The sequence below is a fragment of the Nannobrachium achirus genome (assembly GCF_963921795.1).
Source record: "Nannobrachium achirus genome assembly, chromosome: 3".
In the NCBI taxonomy this organism is placed as follows: Eukaryota; Metazoa; Chordata; class Actinopteri; order Myctophiformes; family Myctophidae; genus Nannobrachium; species Nannobrachium achirus.
The window spans coordinates 32,854,090-32,877,870 of NC_137812.1; the positions used below are offsets into that span (position 1 = coordinate 32,854,090).

General features: G+C 41.5%; 2 protein-coding genes across 2 annotated transcripts; one reads left to right on the forward strand and one right to left on the reverse strand.

Annotated features, from left to right (window-relative positions):
* The first annotated feature begins 876 nt into the window (after nucleotides 1-876).
* Nucleotides 877-9,963, forward strand: LOC308280958 (ATP-dependent RNA helicase DDX39A-like). The gene is made up of 10 exons (XM_080720994.1): nucleotides 877-956; nucleotides 2,994-3,202; nucleotides 4,653-4,780; nucleotides 5,188-5,464; nucleotides 6,173-6,291; nucleotides 6,484-6,615; nucleotides 7,309-7,418; nucleotides 7,793-7,937; nucleotides 9,113-9,260; nucleotides 9,712-9,963. Exons 2-10 carry the CDS (start codon nucleotides 2,995-2,997, stop codon nucleotides 9,726-9,728), a joined length of 1,284 nt encoding a protein of 427 aa, XP_080577120.1. The 5' UTR covers nucleotides 877-956; nucleotide 2,994; the 3' UTR covers nucleotides 9,729-9,963.
* A 3,366-nt stretch (nucleotides 9,964-13,329) lies between these two features.
* On the reverse strand, nucleotides 13,330-22,829 carry LOC308282183 (CCN family member 1-like; the record flags this gene model as incomplete). Its single annotated transcript, XM_080722528.1, has 6 exons — nucleotides 13,330-13,635; nucleotides 15,506-15,678; nucleotides 16,511-16,652; nucleotides 17,375-17,622; nucleotides 18,944-19,157; nucleotides 22,812-22,829. 6 exons carry the CDS (start codon nucleotides 22,827-22,829, stop codon nucleotides 13,330-13,332), a joined length of 1,101 nt encoding a protein of 366 aa, XP_080578654.1.
* Nucleotides 22,830-23,781: the final 952 nt, after the last annotated feature.

Sequence of the window (23,781 nt, forward strand, 5' to 3'; positions counted from 1 at the left end):
CATTATTTTGTGCTTTAACTATTGAAAAATAGCAGATAGGCCTATACAAGCTCACAGCACGCTGCGAGATTGCAGATCTGCTATTTGGCTGAAAAGGAGCAGAGGTGCTCCGCACCTTCCCTGGGTAATCATTTGTATTTTTGTCAAACATCAGCATTACAAGAAGTTTAAAATTTAGAGAATGTAGAATTGTTAGTTTGATCATAGTTTGTCTGTTATCTCTGCCACACCAAAGCATGATGACATTCTGTACAAAATCACATCTAACAATACAATAGGCCTAATATTTTAAAACATATTGTGAATATAATAAATTAGGATCATTATGAAAAAGGTTGAGAAGAATTACCACTGTCTCCTTGCGTCACCAGGCTTTCCATCACTGATCTAGCGCAGGGGTCTTCAACAGGGGGTCCGGGACCCCTAGGGGGACCTCAGAGTAACTACAGGGGGGCCACCAAATCTGTATGATATGACCATGTTTTTTAAATTAACCATTTGAACCCTAGCATCCCTATATTCTGAGTGGAACATTAGCCAAAATAGCAAAGAGCTTTGTAGAGGGAAAAGAAGAGCGCAGACAAGTATTTGATAGTTTAAGTGGTAGATGTCTGAAAATACACATTACTCCAACATGATGACAGTGCTGTCAAACAAGTCTAAGCTGTCTAAGAAATCTATGAACATTTTTAATCTACAACACAATTGTATACAATATGTCGTGGGGGTCCCTGCTTCATCTCTCTCTCTCAGCTCTCTCTTCAAAGCGGGGTCCTTGGCCTGAAAACGTTGAAGTAGGTCATAGCCGATTTACTCCTTTAAGCCCGCAAGAGGCAGTATTGAGCCAGTGAGTGTTGCGCCTATCGTTCAACAGAAGGAGAAGAACAAGGAAACCAGCTAGCTCACATCCTTCAGCGTGTAACACAGACGACCAAGATATAAAGAAACACTTCAAGGTAACTATTAGGCTATGTAACTTTCTTACAAACCTTATCTGGAACCAGTACACACCATTTCGTTTTAACGCATGGCGAAGGAAGCTGCGTTTTAAGAACCAACAACGAAATGAACGCGAGCTAGAATATTTCGACGGCTAACCATTAGCATTAGCTTGTACCTTTAGTTTGCCGTTGTCACGTCGCAGTTGTTTCGAATTGAACTGTGTGTTAATGGTCGTAATCTAGACGAGAGTGTATATGTGTAATTACTAGTTGGTTTACGTAATTGACCGGCCCTCTAACGGACCGTATATAACATGGTATAAGATTGTATTTCTCGTGTAATTGTTTGACGAGTGAATGAAGCTGGCTCTTTATCTGCTAGCTTGCTTGCTAACTGGCTGCTAGCTTCTTGAGTTTGAATGAGAGGAAGAGAAGGACGCCGGCGGAGTCCATTGTTTATGAATGGAAATTGGAGAGAGAAGCTCTGCTGGCTGGGGTTCAGTTCAGGCCGCAGCGTAGCCGTGCGTGCCATGGTATTAATTAATCACTGTTTTAATTAATTACATCTAGCCGTCTCGCGTTTAATTTGCAAGAAGATTTTGAGATGTTGATGGATGCGGCCTGCAAAGGCCAAGTTTAGTTAACCCGATAAAGTTGTGTGTGTGTGAGAGGTCCTCAGCTGGTACTCTACAGTACACCTCTGTAACTGCATGACCTGCATCAAATGCACATCTCTAATGTCATTACCTCAAATAACTTAAACTGTAGTACCCTCCTGGGTATTAAATGAACTACTCAATAGTGTACAAAATGAACTTTAAAAAAAATATATACTTGGAATTAAATTAACTGAACATTGTTTCATTTTGTGCCCAGTGCTTGGTATTTTAATCAGGGGTTGACTCTAAGGTCTCAGAGGCACTTGCCGTCGGGCAAGTACAGGTCATGTTCTACTTGCCCAAAGGTCATGCCCACTTTCCCGAGGGAGCGTGTCGCTGTTACTACATGTCATCTTTTCGACACCCGACTCTAACCCTCACCCTAACCCTAACCTCCGTGGAGTGGGTCACTAACCCTCCGGTCGAAATGATGGTTGTTCGAAAGAGCGCGATTTTCCCCTTGCCTGAAATGTAAATTGTCCATTATAAAATGATTTTAATTGCCGCTCAATTTAACACTTAATTCTTTACTTTCTGGGGCTGTGTGATAGAAATATCATACTGTACCTCAATACTTACAAATCCAAATACCAAATGCCTACATAGCTATGATTGAATATGTCTATGGTTTCCACGTTCAGGTGTTTAGATAGATATCTCGTGTTGTGTTTATAGACAGTCGTGTCCCCTCTCAAATGATCACTTGCCCGGTTGGGCAACCTGAAAGCGAACTTCACCTGCCCGATTGTTTTATTTACCTGCTGGGGGCAGGTGGGCAAGCCTTAGTGTCAATGCCTGTTAATGCTTGTAAAGTTAGGGTCTAAAACAGGGGTGGCCAAGATTTATTTAGAGGGCCATACTGCCTTCAATAAAGTGAGTGAAGGGCCACACATTACTTGAATTTAAACTTTAAACACATGAACGCTGAATTACGTTAAAGACATATGCCAGACTACTTTACAGTTTACAGCTGTACTGTATCGCTCTGGTGTACTCTGGCCTTATAACCCTAACAATCCACTTCAATGCCATAATCAACTATTAAATTAGCCTATAAATGTGTGCAGTATCTTATTGAATCGGATATGCACCACTCCATATGTCACTGATAAAACACATTGCATTATAAATACGGACTCAAGATGGACTGTTTCACTGTTACATTATAAACATAAAACATTTGAGTACATATGGGGAATGCATCTTGGTGGGCCGAATTGAGATGTACATACGGCCCCCGGGCCGTGTGTTGCCCATGTGTGATCTAAAACAAATTAAAGGGGTCCTCCTGTCCAGGAAACCCAACAGAGCTGAGAGTCCTGACCCAACCATATCTGTTTGTTTGAAAATGGCAACATATTAATTATGTTTTATTCTTTCTCGTCCCTGACAGCATGGCTGAGAACGATGTCGACAACGAGCTGCTGGATTATGAAGAAGATGAGGAGCCACAGGGAGTTGCTGAGACCGCAGCCCCCGCAGGCAAGAAGGAGGTGAAGGGATCCTACGTCTCCATCCACAGCTCTGGCTTCAGAGATTTCCTGCTCAAACCCGAGCTTCTCCGTGCCATCGTTGACTGTGGTTTTGAGCATCCCTCAGAAGGTGAATACTCATTACTGTAGAACTCATTTTAGGTCACATGGCCGGCCGCCCGGACCAGCTGTGCACGTGTGTTTTCCCCCAAACCTGCTTGCATGTGTCTCAGTTGCTACTAGAACTATAAAATGTTTCACTTTACGATTTTTTTCTGAGCAAGCATTATTCTCTCACCCACACATACACACTGGTGATGTGCGTGTCCAATCTGTACATCCTTTTTTGCTTGTGAGAAAATGGGTGAGTGAGTGGCAACAATAACAGATTTTAAACAACACATTAATCTTTTGAGTCAGTCAGCAGCCTTTTGTGAAATATTGTTTTAGTCTAGGAACTCTGGGCTGGCATCTTTGTGTGCGTGTCTAAAATTCAGTGCTGCCAACTCAAAATGTAGAAATTATGGATGGATGCATTTGGTTTCAGTTGTGCACTTTTCGGAGTTAAACTGAATAAAAGAAGTTTTCCGCACACTCAGATCTCTGCAAGAATCAACTCTTGGGAGTTCAATAACACTTTACTGTTTGCACTTAACTTTTAAGCAGAACAATTTGCATACTTGAACATCGTTCAGAGTTGTTGGCTCATGCCTTCCGCATGAAATTTGGAGATTAATGGGAGAAATTACCAATCGGGAGCACACAGCAGGAGAAAGGGTTAAAAATAGGCAGACTCCTGTGTGAATCGGGAGTATTGGCAGCAGGGATATTTTGTCAAATTGTCCATGTTGTCAGTCAGCGACACGCACTGAAGGTAAATAAGGGTCTCAGATAGTTGGACAGACTGGGGTCAATCACTGTCTCATACATAGACAACAAGCTGTTGTTGCAGCAAGAGAGTGAGGTTGGATGTTGTACTACAGATACAGATACAGAATAGTTTTGAATTTATTTAGCAAAAACCAACAATGCATATTTTGTTCCTCAAAACCATTCCGTAGGCTGAATTGGAACCCTTCACTGGCAGACACTTTGACACCCCTGTTGTAGAGTTAAGCCCTTTGCACACAGGCGCGTTTATCCGCATGGATAAAACGGACAATTTCATTTTTTTAAAAGAAAACAATGATTCTCTACGACCTCATGCACACCGGCTCCGAATTAGCCGTGCGACGAGTGGCTGCCGCCGTGCGTTTTTTTCTCGATCGAAACCAGTTCGATTCGTGCGTCTTGTCGCATGCGGTAAAAAACTCATCACTCCTTTTATGACTCCTTTTTGGATCCGCAGCGCCGATTCCGCACAGCCTTGCACACCAAATCCAATGCGTTTTATTCATGCCGAAAAAAACGCAACTGTCCTGTGTGCAAAGGGCTTTAAGACGGGAGAACTAGTCTTGGCTCCTTGGTTTACATGCATAAATACCAGGACCCATTATGATAATTTAATTACACGACTAATATTTAAATCTGTCCGATTCTTGAAATTTACACTAAATGAGCCTTGCCACTTTGTGTTTCAGTGCAACATGAATGCATACCCCAAGCCATCCTGGGCATGGACATCCTGTGCCAGGCCAAGTCTGGTATGGGTAAGACGGCAGTGTTTGTATTGGCCACCTTGCAGCAGATAGAACCTGTGGATGGTCAGGTGAGTTGACATGACACCAATGTTATAAAACATACTGGTTAATTGTATTGCTAGCTAGGTCTAGTCCTGGCTACATCTCAGATCCTTTATTCTCCTATAAACTGTCACACAGCCAGCACTCGAATCAGGGACATCTTAGCTAGCAAAATACCCCCTGTTAGTCAAGTTTTCTTTCTGGACGCGTGTTGGCAAAGAATTGCATCAACCAATTTCAAAGTTTTCTTGTGATGTCTACTATGCAAAGTTGTAAACTAAGTCTAGGCCAAGACATTATTAATGTGTTGTCTGTTACCCAGAGCACCGTGTTTTTTATTGGTCGCATTTGTCTTTCTAAATTAAACTAACATTAAAGATATTTAAATGGCCCTTATTTAATGTACTGTATAATCCTTGTCTCTTCACAACAGGTATCCGTACTTGTCATGTGTCACACACGAGAGCTGGCATTCCAGATCAGTAAAGAGTACGAGCGCTTCTCCAAGTACATGTCCAACGTTAAGGCAGCTGTATTCTTTGGTGGCATGGCCATCAAGAAGGATGAAGACGTCCTGAAGAAGAACTGCCCCCACATCGTTGTAGGAACACCAGGCCGAATCCTGGCCCTCATCCGCAATAAGACCCTCAACCTGAAGAATGTGAAACATTTTGTTCTTGATGAGTGTGATAAAATGCTGGAACAGTTGGGTGAGTGTAGCCTATGAAAGTTTGATTCTCTTCATTGTTTTTTTCAGAGGATGTTATTGCAATATTGTCTAGTTTGCAACAAACAAGTCTCAGCATACCAATGTCTAATTCAGGGGTCTTCAACGTTTGCAGGCCAAGGACCCCTTAGCTGAGAGAGAGATGAAGCATTGACCCCCCACAACCTTATCATAGATTCCAATTCCATATACCGTAGTTTAATCATTTGACAGCACAATCATCAGTGTATGTTGGAATCATATCGATTTGTGTTTTCAGATATTTAACCACTTGAACCGTCAATACTTAATCAACTTGACCTTTCACTCTGTACTTGGTGTGCTCTTTTTTTTTTTCCCTCAACACCAAACCTCTTGCCGAAAATAGCCGATCTACAAGCTCCCAAGTAGTTCTCTGAATAGGGACGCTATAGGGTTCAAGTGGTTAATATAAAAAAGGAGAAAAAAAGTTTCTATCACATAAAGATTTGGAGGACTCCCTGTAGTAACTCTGAGGACCCCCTAGGGTCCCGGGCCCCCTGTTGAAGACCCCTGGTCTAGTTTGCAACAAACAAGCCTCTGCATACCAATGTCTAATTATGCTCTGTAGTACTAATGTAATGCTCTGTAGTACACGGTTGTACTGTACTAGTGCAGGTTGAACCTATTGGGGTTCTACTTTGACAACCTTTTGGATGCCACCCCCTCACAGACATGAGGAGTGATGTGCAGGACATCTTCCGGCTGACACCCCACGAGAAGCAGTGCATGATGTTCAGTGCCACACTAAGCAAGGAGATCCGTCCGGTCTGCCGCAAGTTCATGCAAGATGTGAGTTATAGCCTCTGTTGACCTATTTAGAACCTGTTTGGGGCTACATTATTTCTAGATATGGATTTGATTAGGACAGCTTTCTCATTAAGTTTTGGCCGTTCTGTGGTTTTATTCGATTGCAAGATGATTAAGAAGATTCCTTTAAATTTGCATCCCTAATGAGAATACACTCCTCCTCTCCATTCTTAGCCCATGGAGGTGTTTGTGGATGATGAGACCAAGCTCACCCTCCACGGCCTGCAGCAGTACTACTGCAAATTGAAGGACAGTGAGAAGAACCGCAAACTCTTTGACCTACTTGATGTTCTCGAGTTCAACCAGGTACACTTACAAAACTGGCAACTGTTGTTGACTAACAAATATGAGACTGTATTTTGGGTTTTCTATGGGTGTAATCTTCTGCACATCCTTTACTTGATGTTAGTTTGTGTAGGTCAGTCTACAGATGCCCAGCTACAGTATTTTAGCATTCAGTGTTTGCAGTTTACCTCACTGCAGCCCGCTTCTGTCAAAAAAGTGGTCACAGTGTTTCTCTGTGGCTAATTTGGGTTGGCCAGGAGAAACACTTGATGTTCAAAGAACGGTTTTCACACAGCCACAAGTGCACAACAAGCCTATTTTCTACTCGTTCTCTAGAAGGAGATATTTGTGTCCCTTAGTGCAGTGGTTCTCAAACCTTTGGCTTCAGAAAACATTTACATCCAAAGTCCAGTTCCAATTGCAATATGTTCAAAATAAAACAGCATAATGGCAAATGAACGATTTCTATTCAATAACAGTTGTAACAGTCAAGTTATTGATGTAATTTGGTTTAACAATTTACAAATGAGCAGGTTCACACAAAGTATGTAAATGTTTTATCATTAACCATAATGGTAAAATACATATTCCCATTTTCTAGTTTTTCTCACAAACCCCTAGGGTTGCCCGTACCCCAAATTTAAGAAACACTGCCTTAGTTTATGTGTGCCGCTTTCAGTTGATGTACTCCTACTGTTTGCGTGTCCTATTTAGGTGGTGATCTTTGTGAAGTCAGTGCAGCGCTGTGTGGCCCTTTCCCAGCTACTGGTGGAGCAGAACTTCCCTGCCATTGCCATCCACAGAGGCATGGCTCAAGAGGAGAGGTATGTACAGCTGGACACGAAGGCTGAATGATTCATCGTTTTTTAAACCGAAATCGCGATTTGGAACCACGCAATCAGCTAATCGTAAAGGCTGCATTTTTTTATTTATTTATCATAATGTGCGGCGAGCGAGTTTGACCTGATGTCCCGCTTTATAAGGTCTGACCCAGTGCCAAAGCCAGCGATATATTTATTTGACAAACAAAATAATTGACTCAGATTTCTTTTTAGGAGACACTCAAATTCAAATGGTTTATTTATTTCCCAAGAAAGAAAAAAAATATTTTGCATTAATGTCGTCGAAGTGTTGTGTGAATTGGGATTTGCACTGGCTTGCTTTATCTGTTATTGATGATGTAACTTATCGCACTCAGGTTATCCCGGTACCAGCAGTTTAAGGACTTCCAGCGACGTATCCTGGTGGCCACCAATCTATTTGGCAGAGGCATGGACATCGAGCGGGTCAACATCGTCTTTAACTATGACATGCCTGAAGACTCGGACACATACCTTCACAGAGTCAGTACAGCAGTTCTATGTCTTCCCCTATGTCTGAGTAGATTTGATGCCATTACAGGCGTTAATGCTGTTTATTGTTTGGATGTCACATTGTTGGTTTTATTTATTTCTACAATTCAGGATTTACTTTTTTTTTGCAGTCACCATTGCTTTCTAAATTTGTATTGGTTATTTTTCACAGTTTGGTACATTCAGTGTTTCCCCTATATGCATTGGCGGCCCACAATATTTTGATTTTGGCCACCACGACACAACAGCATGTGACAAAGTATAAAAGTCTCCTATGAAACAGCTCCCCCTATTGTAAAAGCTTTCTATATGGGTCACAAAGGTGTTGGTAATGTAAACCACCACACATAGCCACTGCAGGTCTACGCCTGCGGCCGCTCGCTAGAATGTGTTTTGTTTTAGCATTTTCAACTTGCGCAGTGAATTCCACGCTGTAGGAATCTCCGATTCTCTGTCCGAATCCCCTCCTGTTGCCTACAATGTGGAGCAATGGAGTGGGGGGTAACCAGACTAACCACGCTAGCTGCATAACGTTTAGAAACCGACCGAGTGTGTCGCTGACTTCATTTGAGAGAAAAAGAAAGCGATTGATGGTAAACTGAAACAATGACTGATAGACAGACATAAACAAGGACTTCATCTGTTGTGGTTGTAATTAGCCACAGTATGTTTTGATAATAGGCACATTTCCATACACTGTGTAGCCCAGTGGTTCCCAAATCTTTGAGCTCACGACCCAAAAGATAGACGTTTGCCCGGGACCCGTCCCAAACAATGAAAACGGCAAATCTACAAGCTCTCAGCGCATTGTGAGCTTGTAGACCCACAGATGGGTCCCGACTCCTGACCCAGTGTTTGGGAAACATTGGTGTAGCCTATATGCCTATTTGTTCTGATGTTCTGTGGCATAGCCACTTGACTGTGTGTGCGCCTATGTTATGGTTTAGGTTATTTGATTCCACAGCTTGTGGAGGGAAAGGGAAAGTGTCGTTATTGATTGTTACATTTAGGTACAAAAATAAACCATAGAAACCCGAAAAAAGGAGCCCAGCCCGCCACAGTTACAACTTCATCCAGGGGGAAACACTGACATTCCGGCTCCCATTCATAAGGAACCTGTGTTTATTCTGAGCTGGGCCCTAACCAGTATCATCTTTCTCCATCAGGTGGCCCGTGCAGGAAGATTTGGAACTAAAGGCCTGGCCATCACTTTTGTGTCAGACGAGACAGATGCCAAGACTCTGAACGATGTGCAGGACCGCTTTGAGGTCAACGTAGCAGAGCTACCAGAGGAGATTGACATCTCCACCTACAGTAAGTCCCTCTTGATCAAAGCTTAAAGCGACATTGAACTTTGTTAGAACCTGAGGGCCTGATACAGTATATGGCCTGATGGTGTCAGTCTTCTTTGTCTGTTGCTTCTGTGGTCCATGAGCAAGGGACCAGAAGTAGCAACATTTCCATTTCCTTTCACTGTACAATTATAGTTTATAAGTAATCTAACCTTTGCAGGCCAAGTCAGGGAGAGTAAATATGTAGCTGTCATAAAGGTTTTTGTTTTCCATAACTGCAGGAGAGAGAATACTGCCATTTTATGAGTGGTTGCATATCTGTTCTTGCTGTTATCTAGCTAAATATTATTTTTTCATTATAGTTGGGTTTAAAAAACATTCTTTAATCATAAGGGAGCATAATCCCAATTATAGTAGTTGGACATGTTTTAGTGGTCTAAAAATAACCTGTCTCCTCCTTTCCTCATTTTCAGTTGAGCAGTCCAGATGAATCTGAAGTCTTCCCCATTGAAGATCATGTGTGGCCCTCATTCTCAGTGTATTTGTAGACACAGACAATGTGTGTTTATTTTAAAGTCCCCCGCCCCAGTCTCCCTTTTGAAGTTTATAATCATGCAACTTTTTTTTTATTTGATCCTGTCTTTGGAGGGTTGTTATAATCTTCCTTGTTATAACATGGTTGTATTTTTTTTTTGGTTAATGGAATAAAAAACTTTTTTATATCACATTATTTTACTGGATTCATTTATTTCATCTGGTTTCAGATAAACCTTTGATGATATATTATGTAATAATTGACTATGGCTATGATTTATAGGACCATCCTAACAATAACATGTACACATACAGTATATATTGCCTGTCACAATTCTTACGTAATCGCCTAATTGCAATTATTTTACATAATTGAGATTATTTTGCATAATCGTCAACATTTTCCAAAAATAGAAATGCAGTGCCTTGCTAAAGTATTCACCCCCCTAACGTTTTTCACATTTTGTTATGTTATAGCCGTATTCAACAAAATTATAAAATGACCATGTTGCTCAGAATTCTACACAGAATGTTGCATAATGACAAAATGAAAAAGGTCTTGTAGAAAGGTTTGCAAATGTGTTAAAAATCACATGTGCATAAGTATTCACAGTCACACCCTTTACTAAATAATTAATTGAAGCACCTCTGGCAGCAATTAATGAATCAATTCTTCTTGACTATGATGCTACAACTTGGCACACCTATTTTGGGGCAGTTTCTCCCATTCTTATTTTCAGATCTTAAGCTGCATCAGGTTGCTTCGGAGCACAGCCATTTTCATATTTCTCCAGTCCGGGTGGCCCACCTCCAGAGATCGGGGTCTGGGTGGGCCACTCCAGGACATTCATAGACTTGTTCTGAAGCCACTCATTTGTTATAGCCGGGGAGCCACTGGGCCAAAATGAGAGAGGACCTGTGATGTCATGACATACTCCAAATTTTTGTTTGTCCTATTAATTTGGTCAATAAGGTACACAGAATGAGAGGCCTGCTCTGCCGGAAATCCTGCGAAAAAGAGTTTCCCATTGACTTCACTATACTGGAAAAAAACACACCAAAAAAAGTAGCATGTGAGGGGTCAAACTAAGGGTTCTTCATGATTCTGAATCCATTGCAAGCATTTGTTTTGCATGAAAAACATTCCTTGGGCTAGATTTCAGCCTCTCAAACCTGTGAAAAGTGATGAGTCATCACTTTTCACCATTATTTTGGTCCGTTTTCTAGCCCAAGGAATGTTTTTCATGCAAAACAAATGCTTGCAATGGATTCAGAATCATCAAGAATCCCTAGTTTGACCTGTTTAGCCTGCTTGTCCTGTCGGAAGGTGAACCTCTGCCTCAGTCTGAGGTCCAGAGTGCCTTTTTTTATCAGGTTTTCATCATGAATCTCTAATTTGCTGCATACATTTTTCACTTGATCATGACCAGTCCCACAGTCCCTACCAAGACCTATCTCCCCCAATTGCTCAGTTTGGCCTGGTGACCAGCTCTAGAAAGAGTCCTTGTTCCAAACATATTGCATTTACGAATGATGGAGACCACTGTGTTTGTTGGAACCTTCAATGCTGCGGAAAGTTTTTTGGTAACTTTCCCCAGATCTGTGCCCCAATACAATCCTGTCTCGGAGGTCTACAGACAATTCCTTTGACGTCATGCCATGGCTTGGTTTGTGATCCGACGTGTTAACTGAAGGACCTTATAGAGACGTGTATGCCTTTCTAAATAAACTAAAATCAATTAAATTTTACCATAAGCTGACTCTAATCAAGTTATAGAAACATATAACATATAATAGATGTTCAGTAGGAATAGGATGCACCTCAGCTCAATTTTGAGTGTCATAGCAAAGGGTGTGAATACTTATGCACATGTGATTTTGTCTTTATTAATACATTTGCACACAAAAATATTTTTTTCCTTCTTTTTTTTTGTCATGGGGTATAATGTGAAGAATTCGGAGTAAAAAAAATAATTGAATACATTTTTGAATAAGGCTGAAACATAACACAAAGTAAAGGGGGGTGAATACTTTTGCAAGGCACTGTAGCAGTAGCCTAGCTGGAGCTAGACATCCCAGCCATGTTAATACTGCAGTTAGTTAGCTAGATGCATTAGTATCTAGGCTGGCCCCAGGCTACTGTAGCAGACCCACAAGCTTATGAGCCACAACGTGGCACGTTATAAGTTTGTAGATCATTTATTTCGAAGCCTAAAAGGCAAACCATTTTTAAGTTCATATGTTGCAATGTCAAAAACACAATACTATCGTTAATTGCAATTATTTGTGTGACAATTAGTGGTCTTATATGATGTACATCATTATCCTTACAAGCAGGGGGCAGTATCACAGTGGCCTGAAGATCAACTATAGCACTTCTCCATTTCCCTGCTGTGTATTGACATGCAGTCATGCATTGCCAAATGAGATAATTTGAAACTGTTCAAGTCAGGTTAAAATAAAACTCAACTGAAACCTGAGCACAGGTTCACATGGCTTTACCCACACTAACCTGGGACTTGTGTGTGAGGAATGCAACATAAAAGTCAAGGACACAATTGTTGGATTGAAATAGTGTATTTAGAGAACACAGGATCATCCAGTCGTTAAAAGGCTCATATAAAGAAAGATTCATGTATGACATCTCCTGAAATGCATTTGATGCAAAGAAAGAAATTCAAAAAGAAAGAAATGTTCCAAGGACTTGATACTGTTCCAGTCTTAGCTGGACACTTGTCTTGTTTCCAGATAGCGTTCCTTTTAGTTAAACAGTCCGTAGGCTAAAAGGAGCAGAGCTATCATTCATTACCATCCGTAGTATCCGTACCATCTACTTTTAGATGGCTTGTCATTTCAGCACACCGTAAACAACTCCCAACATCGGTACACTGTGTACTTGAGTACGAAATGTGTTTTTTGTGAATAAAAAGTTATAAATAGTGTCATTTTTGTGCTTTTTGTGCTCTTACAAATAATGCGATTCTGTTTTTTCTTTCTGCCTGTTCTGGCTTGTCAAGTTTTATTCACTACTCTCACACTTTTGAGATGTGTCGTCATTAATATCACAACAGACAATCCCTATGGAGCTACTGATGTAGTTGGCATATTGCAGTAATATGTGCGCTGCTGCCAAAACGAATTCTTAAGTCTCAGTACAGGACACGTTACTGTTGTCTTGTTCCTCCATACAGGTTAGGCTGAGGACCTGAAAATATCCCTTAACATCTGGCCCAGCAATTGGTCCAGCGTTCTCAACGTCGAGGGTACTTCAAGGCTCTATTTTAGGACCCGTGTCTGTGTCTGTTTGTACAGGAGTGGACTGGTATACATTTCAATCCACTTCAACCACACATTGCAGTTTAGTTTGCCTATATTATAGCGAACAAACACTTCACAGTCGCAGGTCCTTCCTGCCTGTAGTCATGACTGGCAGGTTAGCACCCTGTAGTCAGGGTCTTCACCCAGTTGGTGAGCAAAAAGGCTCTTTGTCATTAACATCTTCCTTCATCAAGAAAGCTGAGTTAACTGGTTCAACCAGCCAAAACTCCCCCCACATTTTAGTCAATGAACTTGTGTGTGTCACCATACATCCAGTGCTGTGGTGGGAGAGCTACTTCATTGAGATGGCCACAGTCGTCACTGCATTTACAGGACTGGATGAACATGGATGACCTCTGGAAGCGTTCGCCATCGGGGCAGATGAAGCTCACCGGCACAGTGCGAGTGCGGCGCGGGGAGCAGCACCGCCCATCTGCACAGCCACCACAGTAGTTGGGTCGGTAGAGCCGGATGCTCAGGCATTCTCCGTAGGACAGTCGGATGGGTTCCGGTGCTTTAAGCGTTGCAGTGCACTTCTTCCCTTTCTAAGATAAGATGAAAAGAGACAACACTTCAATTACCTCTGGTCAACTGATGAAAAGATGAACATCCCTATGCAAAATGAATATGAATGACATGAATAGAAACATCCTGTAAAACAGGCATTTAACGGATTTCAATAAAAAAAACATCAATTGAGCACTGAACCTTTTCATAACAGCTGCAATTTCACATTAATAGTGTAGAACTGAACGTCATTAAACAGAGGTTTAGAGGCATTCATTTGACATGAGACATTTGTACACTCATTATTGGCACCAACGGTTTTAACTCATTAAAACAGCAGATAAAAGCAGTTAGAGAGAGATTTCAACATCCACAGCTTGTGTCCAACAGGATTAATATAGATGTACCACTTCCCCTCGTTCTGAATACACGGACACGGTTGAGCTATGGACAGTTGCTTGGCAGGAATACCAGGGGTGGGGGACTATATTTAAAAAGGCGCCTGCCTGCCAAAAGGCCCAGTTCCCACCTGGCTTCCACAAAGTATCTTAGATTATCTCTATCCTTTGGAATGAAGATTATGTTAGTGCAAAGACCACATTTATTCAGGGACATAACCATGAAGTCTTTTAAGCCTCTGATTATTGTTATCTAAGCAGGGAAATTTGTTCTAACCTCAAGGACTCTGGGTCCACAATTTGCTTCATGCTCCAAGTGTATCAAGTAATGTTACAAAATACTTTCTTGTGGCCAAGTCCCTGCACAGTTAGGGATGGAAAATAATTAATAGAACCTCTGTGCATGTGTAAATATAATGTAAAGAAGTCATGTTTAACCCCCTATTTTGGGCACACTGGGTCCACTAGTACAGTGGTTTCAAGGACCACCATAACTCTGAGAGTGTACCAAATTGGTACGCTCTCAGTGTTACAGACTTGTAAAAATAGAATTTTGACAAAAATGTCCACCACAAGCCAGTATGACGATGACCCCTGGGAAACAATGTCTGAGGCATAGCTATGTTTATCACCACGTTATTACTACAAGGTTAGGACTGCACTAACGTTACATTTACAGTAGTTATTTATAAAGAAGTTGCCATGTGAAAGGTTGCCCTAATATTTTGCATACAGCGTTGCAAGCTGCCTTTAGAAAGAAATGTCTCCCTCCCACATGAACATATTGTCACTGTAAGGCGGAAACCTTGTACCGGAAGGCTATATTTAAAACGTACTTTTCCGAAAATGGAAAACAAGTACCTGTATTCCAGAGAATCTAATGTTCACTCTTGTTAATACTTTTCATTGGCTAAAGATTTATAAATTCCATAGTCAGACCTAATCACTTTAAACCGGTGTCCCTAATTTTGGCAAGTTATTACAGATGAAACGAAAGGCTTTTGCACACCTACAACGACAGGTGCTGTCGAGGAAAGGCCAAACAATGGTCGGTGAACTGAAAAGGCAAAAACTCCACGCACACCGTCTTCAATGCAAAAAGGGGGAATTTAATAAAGTGATGCAACGTTTCGGTATTTAAACCTTCATCAGGCAAACTTTTGTACAGAGTGTTTTGTACAGAGAGAAGGTCTCTCACACTGTACAAAAGTTTGCCTGATGAAGGTTTAAATACCGAAACGTTGCATCACTTTATTAAATTCCCCCTTTTTGCATTGAAGACAGTGTGCGTGGAGTTTTTGCCTTTTCAAGTTATTACAGATGAAACTTTTCAAAGATTATTAAAAAGAAGAATTATTTTCTGTACTTTTGTGCAACAATGTCATTATGATGAAGTGTAAAATTGGGCATTCGTTTATGATAAAACATAACATATATGGAGATACTTGGTTTCTGCACGACAGTGGCGATAAAGTAGTACGGCCTCGCTCAGAGATAGTCTCCGCCTCACCTTTGTTGGAAGAATCCTGCCCTCACATGGGCGTACGGTACATATTCTTGTCTCTCTCTCCAGCTTACACTGGGGGTTGTTGTTGGTGATGCGTGATGACACACCCATCCCACAACTACGTGAACATGGAGACCAGTCAGTGGTCTGGGCCACACACTTGAGATGGTTCCATACTGGAGTGAAGGAGCGAGCGAGAGAGACAGACAGACAGAGGTAGAGGGGCAGAAAAGGGAAAAAAAGTGATGTGGTGAAAACAAAACAGAGACATGCTATGACATATGTATGGGGAAGGGCTGTAATTTGCCAGGGCATTTAGGGGACAGCATTCCCCCTGATAACACAAATGATTTAATGCACCTCTTGCTTATATATAAGCTTTTAACTCATTTAGTGCCCATGAAATTAACGGATTATAAAGTCCACGATGCCAGTCTCAGGTTGGCATCACCCCCGTTATCTTATTTTGAAGGCCAGAAGTCCACAGCGCAAACACTTCCGGTCTGACGTCATCGGGTCCTGCGCCGGAACCGATCGTTGTCCACGTGGAGTTGTGTAATGGCGGACCGGGAGCTTTTATACATGTGTAACATAAGCGAGCATCTGCCTCCATCCTAGCTTCTAAAGTGTAGTTTTGAGATAATGGACATTAAAGATGAGATCCCCCGTCCACCTCAATGTTATGGATGGGACTATTTTGTGCTCGTGGAGCCGTGATGATGCGAAATCAGCGACGGATTTCGTCTCCGGACCTCCGGCCATTGTTCTCGGTAATGTATCCGCCGTTACAGTAATATATTACTTTTCACGAGAATACTCGGGATTGGCACCATGTGATACTCGAGTATTTTTCACGAGTCTTCTCGGGATTGGCACTATATGAGTTAAGGGGATGTTCGTGTCAGTAAAACCGGTGTACCCGCTCAGAATTACCCCTTCGAAAAAACTGCCCACAATCGCATAATAAACCGAACAGAGACAATGAATAATACACACACACTATCTTACCAGGCCACTGTTTATAGCCTTGTTTATTTTCCCAGCCCTCAGGGTTGTGTTGGGCCAACTCATTGCCCAGTGCCAGCTCATTACCAGGCTGGAATGGTGCAGGAAGGTGAGGTCTGGACTGGTGTTGCCATATTAGAGGCACCTGCAATAGGGACAATAATAAGAAACAACAGAAATTCTATCAGTGATTTATGAATCCTGCAGCTATGATTAGGCCTACATGTTCCGCACTCAAAAACCTTTCCACCTTTGAAAAAGTGTTCTTCTAAGGAGGCTTCTTGTAAAGGTAGATTTTTCTTTTCTGAAATGGCTCATTGAAATGTGCCTTTTTGTAATGTTTTCACATTTAGGGAGTATTACAATATGATCTGTTTATACAATGAATTGTCAGTACGGTATACATCAATCCCTTTACATGATTCATTATACTACCCATAGCATTAAACCACCACCATTAGTTAAAGCACATAAGCCCCTGAACAAATACTATAAATCGGACTGCCCCTTTTGTTCATGGATTTAAGACCCATTGTCCGAGTAGGCTATAAAATGCTCTTATGCAATGTGATACTGCTGATAAATCTCATACTCAAGAAAATACAACCTTAAATGTATTTCTCTATTTGATTTGTTCTATTATGATTTTTTATCACTTCTATGTCTTGCCTTATGTAAAGCACTTTGAATAAACAAATAAATGTGCCTTGCCTTCAATCATGGTACTTTGTAGGTCTCAATAACTTACACAGAACATTTGGAACTATGTTTGTTATGATACAGATGAAAAGATATCATGTCAAATATCATATAAAATGGATGGAGATTGTAACCGGGCCATTAAGTGAATAGTTGATAAAAGCAAACCTGGTGTTTAGGCGGCAGGCGCCAGATGTCCTTATGACAGTCAACACTGAAGCAACACTGCCCTGGAACCTTGACCAGCCGTGGGTAAGGACAGGAGAGAGATGCTGGGGGCAGACGGTTGTCACAGAGAGGGGCACAGCCCACGGCACCATCAATACAGGTGCACTGATGCTTGCAGCCGGCCTGGAAGCTCTCGCCATTTTGGTACATTCTGCCATTGTACTCACAAGTCCGGCCCTCCAATTTTGCTGTGAAGACACAGTGAAGGCACATCTTGTAATAAAGCATGTGATTATAGCCATGCAGTTTGAAAAATGTTTAATTTTTTCAAAGAAATTCAAAAAATAAAGAATTATCAAAGAGATTTTTGCCATGCGACACCATTCTACTATGAAGTATAAATCAGGCTCAAGTGGTTAAACGCCTATGGTGTTTCACAAAACCATATCAACAAGGTCTCTTTTGCACGGCCATGCCACCGATGATGATCAATAGGGATATTTTGGGATGCAATGTCTGGTATCTCAAAGATGTCCACATGATTTTAATCATGTCAGATTCTAAGGACAAGGCTGTGCTTTGAAATATGAAGGGATCATTTGACAGAACCTCCTCTGACAATCCTGAGTATGTCTATAAGGTATTTGTCACATTCTCTTGTTTCAATGGTGGACCGTGGAGACCAGTCATCTTGCGCAATGTTTTCCCTGCCTCGTGACGAACAAACACAGAATAACGTGATACCACGCGAGCACACAGAAACTCACACGGTAGAAAGCTAGGATGTGGAGAGGTACGGGTCAGGAAAATATCAGAGGAAGTCAAGAGACAGACTCCTTGTCACCAAAGCTTTGAAAATAAACTGCTATCCGTGGAGCTGTCTTCGCATGGCATGAAGGGAAAGTGTATTTTTAACTCATCATCCCCCTTCATCAGACATCCACTACACATCAACATACCTCTAAAGCCACCCAGCTGGGCAGTGGCACAGTGTGTTAAATGTTGGAGCTCTGGGGACTTTCAACACATGGTTGAACCTTGGGTGACAGCTAGGGAAAATGAAATGTAACCCCACATACTGTATGTTGGCCATAGGCCATCGCCTCCTTCCATGTTTCTCTTAACTTCACTCTTAAGGCATGGCATAAACAAATAAAATACACATCCCTAACAAAGAATCAAATAGTGTATATTGAAATTACTTTTTGTTCATAATTACTATAAAAGTTACCCACATTGCCTCAAAAGGCTGTGTGCCTTGTGTGTCACATAACTACAGCATGCTACAACCATCATATTCAATTCATATTTAGACCACTTCTTCACAATACGTTTCTGCCATGTTGTAGTAAGCAAGCTTCAATGTACTGTGTTATAATGATTAACATGGCAGAGCTATAAAGTCATTTCGTGCCCTGGTGCTATTTACTTAAATGTAAACAGTACTAAAGGGACGTTTATAACTGTTTGCTCATAGGGATTCACATTGTTTTAACAACTAGAGGAATGTGGCCACCCACCCACAGCCCTCTGCATGGCCCGCACACATTACATTTCCTTGTTCCTCACCTCGACAGATGCCCCAGGCCGTGGTTACATCATTGCCATAGTTACACTCCAGGCCCTTGTGGTGGTCACAAGGCATCATGGGGCTGCAGTCTTGGTTAAGCTGTGCGGCACACACCTTGCAGCACCCACAGCTGTCTGGCATGGCGCTCACTCCTGGTGGACATGCCAAGGGCTGTGCAGGGCACTCACACACCGCTGGGCAGCTGGCAGTCACCTGGAGGAATAACCAGGGGAAAAAAGGGGAGAGTTTATTTAGCCTCTTACACAAATTGAGAAAGAAGTAATAATAACAGAACTCTTTAGAATTTCACTTTCCATTTTAATTGGTTTGCTGAAATATTGTTGAAGTCAAATGTGTGTGTGTGTGTGTGTGTGTGTGTGTGTGTGTGTGTGTGTGTGTGTGTGTGTGTGTGTGTGTGTGTGTGTGTGTGTGTGTGTGTGTGTGTGTGTGTGTGTTGGGGGTGGGGGGTATAGTCTAGTAGTACTAGTTAAGCAAAAGTTGATTATTTTAAAGTTCAATTACTGTTCAGGTAGTAGAAATCAACACTAAATCAACACAATCTTGGATGGTACAATAGGTTGGTGACTGTTCGTGAACTTCAGACAGTGAAACTGGCACTTACAGTAGCACTGAATAATATATAGTGGGGAAATGTGTGGTGTGTGTGTGTGTGTGTGTGTGTGTGTGTGTGTGTGTGTGTGTGTGTGTGTGTGTGTGTGTGTGTGTGTGTGTGTGTGTGTGTGTCAGTGTGTGTGTGTGGGCATGCGTGCGTGCGTGCGTGTGTGTGTGGATTACAGTAGCCAAAGACAAGTCAGTTCCGGACCTTGGTGTCTAGACAGATTAGGTTTTATACCCCTGACTTGTGATTTGAGTCATACAGCACTACACACTGTAAAACTGCCAAGTTCTTCCAGGAATCAAAGCAATCATGATCAACAAGCATTAACCTGTCTAGAATGTGTGTGTTAGAATAAACCCTAGTTTAATAGATTGATTGATTGAAGAGTTTATTAGCAATTTGCAATAGAAAAAAGTACAGTTTCATGACAGCACAAATAACTGGTAGGCCTACAAGGTCAACTAAAAGGAGATCCTAGAAAGTCTTACGGCTTATTTACACAGGAACCACACTTTATGTATCTCATATAACAAAATAACTAGTCTTGATTTTGTCTTGATGTCTTGATGAGAGACACGACAGACACTTCAGAGTCTGAAGTGTCTGTCATGTCTATTGTCTAGGCCTATTTAGTCTGAAGTTCAGACTAAATAGGCCTAGCACTTTCTCTGTAATAATCATAGACTGTAGAAAAATATGGACGAAATGACGCCATTGGTTTCTATGCAGCGCAAACGGCCCTTTTCCACGCCTTGAAATGGGTGTCGCCATCATAGAAATAAATAGAATTGTAACGCTACCAGAGATGCTATTGGCTGCCAACGGTCACGTGCAACGCAAGGATACTTGGGAGAATGTGTTGAGCTCTGCCGAAAATACAGCAGACGAAGAAGAAAACGTGGATCGCCCACAACAAGCCAACAACAACGCAACAACAACAACAACAACACACATCCTATTTTTCTACAGTCTATGACACAGACGGACCGCAGTGACAGTAAATGTCCGAATAACTTTTTAATTTTGCCACGGAGATTTGAGCACCGAAACGTTTGGACTCTGGAGTAGCCGCTGCAGCCGCCGCTAACCAAGCCTGGGTTCCCGAGGCTACCGCTAACCTGACCGGCCGTCTAGGACTCTGTACCCCGCATGGAAGCCTAGTTGAGGACTCCACTTTTGAAAGTGCCCGTGTAGTTCCGCTGGGTCTTATAATAATCCAGTTGTCCACTAGCCCCATATAGAACCTCACCCGTCGCTGCATACTGTTGTGTCTCGAGGTTATATGGGGCTAATTGTCCACTAGACTTTTCACAAAGCAAAGAGGCATTCGTCCAGAGAAATATGCATGTGTTTATTCATATTTATTAACAGGGATTTGTGATGTTTATAGGACTGAGGTTGCATTCATAGTTCATAGTGCATTCATAGTTCTCAGTCACACCTCTTAACAAAAGCTGACAACAATTTGACACCTATGTTAACAATGCGATTAATGTAGGAATGGATGCAATATGCATATGAATTGTCCATTGTGACTACAGTCTGTGATTGTGACATGCTAAGTAGCCAGCCTACAGTAGAAGAGAAGCTGGATTCACGAATGGATTCATGAACTAATTATTGAGCTGACATGCAGTATCGTGGGTTAATTATTCCGGGAGGCTAAAGAGGTTATTTCAATCAGCGATCGTAAATGCGCTTGATTCATGTCATTTGTTTGAGTTTTTTTTTTTACAGTAGCAGGCCTACATCATTCAGCATATTCCTCCTCTTTGATTCAGTCAATTTCATTCTGGTTTATATTTTGGAAATAAAATGTGAGATCAACCTATGTCTATTTGTGTGCGTTCCTATGCAAATTTGTGTGACATTTGTATGTGTGAGTGAATGTAAGTGCTAACTTAGTTTGACGTGCTGCAGACTGTTCTATTGACAATTATACTGTAGCCTCAGTGTTATTTTCAAATGTTTTAATTAATACCATTTGGTGAGGCTAAATGTTGAGTGTTTCTTTTTAGTTTTATATTATATTATAGGCTATACCACTTTATATACGAGTGGTTACTTGGGAGAAATACATTATTACCTAATAGCCGTTCTAAACCTACAAAAAGCCAGATAATTGCCATAACATCACGTCGCCGAAGTCTGCTATGACCAACTTCAAATTCCAAAAGAGCTCCCGACCGAGATCTCCCATCCTGGCTCCAACAACAGGTATATGAGGTATGGCAAGAATTATACAGGATAGCAGGACATGCAACTTCATATAAAAAGTGCTGTTTCAGTTTCCAAAATGTTACATGAAATATTTGATAAATGGTCTGAAGTAGGCCTATAAAGTAAGTCTGTGGTAGGCATATGATTGACAAATTATCAAGAATGCTATATGCCAATGTTAAAGAGGAGTTTATAAAATAATATAGGCTTCCCTTGGCTTAGAACATAGGCTATTTTGGCTGTAAGTGGCCACTAATATGTTGTCTGGTGTCGATATGTTTATGTAGGGCTATTAGCTTAATGGCATGCCATACTTGCACAAATCAAGACGAGAAAAAACAAATAAAGACGCATTGTTTTGGTGGCATTATATATAGGCTTGTTACACAATCGGGCAGTAGGTAGCCTTCATAATAAATAAATACCAAGTCGTGTATTTGTGGCTGATATGCCTATAAGAGTAAATACATTGTAGGCGAATTTTAATAGCTCTGGATTAAGCGTCTGCTAAATGTACATTGTAACCTGGGTTTGTATAATAGATTTATTTTGTAAAAATGTTTACACGCCGTTGTACAAAATAAACCGATCTAGCTAACAGTGCGTCGCATTACGACGAGTTGTTAGATCTGCTCTGCTCTGGGTAACCGAATTGTGCATCAGTGCATGCAGGCTGGCCGCAGATCAGTTTCATCAGAAGTCGGCCCCGCCCCCACCCTGCAACTTTATAATTTATTTTAAAATACATTGGACCAAATTTCGACAAAACGCATATGATGGTGATTGAAAGGCTAGCGATAACTAGCGATAGGAACCATAAAGTATTCATGAAAATGTTAATTAAGGTTAGAACACGAAAGGGGAAAATGAATGGGATCCAATGGTGAACAATTCTTTTTGCTATCGGCCGAGGGGGAAAACAGCGCAACTAGCGGCCAATCATAGGAAGTTTTACTTCCGTATTGGAGTCATTTTAAATCGGCAGAACTTGCCCCTTGGGTAATAATGTAATGATCTAAATATCTTACCTGGTTGATGACTGCCATTGTCGAGAGAGCAAGATACAGCATAAACGCCATGGTTATGACAATAAACAACCAAACAAACAAAAATAAATAAAAGAAAACTACAGCCTACACTGAGTTTTTTTAGTCCAAAAAGCTTGAAGAGAGAATGTCAGCATAGACACTAGATCAGAATTCCTTGGATTAAATCAAGAAATTGTCGAAGTGTATTAAAGTTTGACCCCTTACGCTTATTCCAGGGTTTGTGCTCTCTGTAACGGTGACTGGATGGTCCTAATAATATATACCCTAGCAGCGAGCAGCGGGACAGACTCCGCCCCTCGCCATGTGTCTACCGGTCTACCCAATTAGCATGCGGGCAGCAATCCAGAGACATTCCTAATGGGTGGAGTTACAACAGCAGCGAAGTTAGGAGTTGATTGGGGGGGCGTGCTTGGGAATGAATACGGCCATTCATAAAAGATTGTCGGGACACGCTGTATTTATTTTATGGGTTAAAAACTAAAATGTAACCTGCAGCTTTCAAGTCACACTTACACACATTCCAGCCTTTGTGGCCACCGCTCGGCTAACACCAAGTAAATATACTCAGCTGGTCGGTGAGTGAGCCAGACGGCACGGTAATATTAATAAGACCTCCACCTCAGGAAGAAAGGGAGAGGGAGAGGAATTCGGGCTGTTTTGCTAGGTAGGTACCGAGACAGAAAATCAAGGTAGGGACACATTAAAGGAGTAGTTCACCCCCAAAATTACCTTTTTTCTATTGATTACTCCGGCCATGGAGAGTTGAGTTCAATAATATTTTTTTGAATTTGTCACATTCCTAAGACAAAAATGTGATTATAGTAAATTTACCCCCATTGATTCCGGATGGGGACCGGGTCCCCATCCGAAATCAATTGAGGGAAATTAATTGTAATCAAATTATTGTCTTAGGAATGTGACAAAAACCCAAAAATATTATTGAACTCAA

Coding starts and splice junctions, on each gene's coding strand:
- LOC308280958 (XM_080720994.1), top strand. CDS start 2,995: ATGGCTGAGAACGATGTCGACAACGAGCTGCTGGATTATGAAGAAGAT. Junction 6,292..6,483: donor GCCGCAAGTTCATGCAAGAT/GTGAGTTATAGC, acceptor CTCCATTCTTAG/CCCATGGAGGTGTTTGTGGA. Junction 6,616..7,308: donor ATGTTCTCGAGTTCAACCAG/GTACACTTACAA, acceptor TGTCCTATTTAG/GTGGTGATCTTTGTGAAGTC.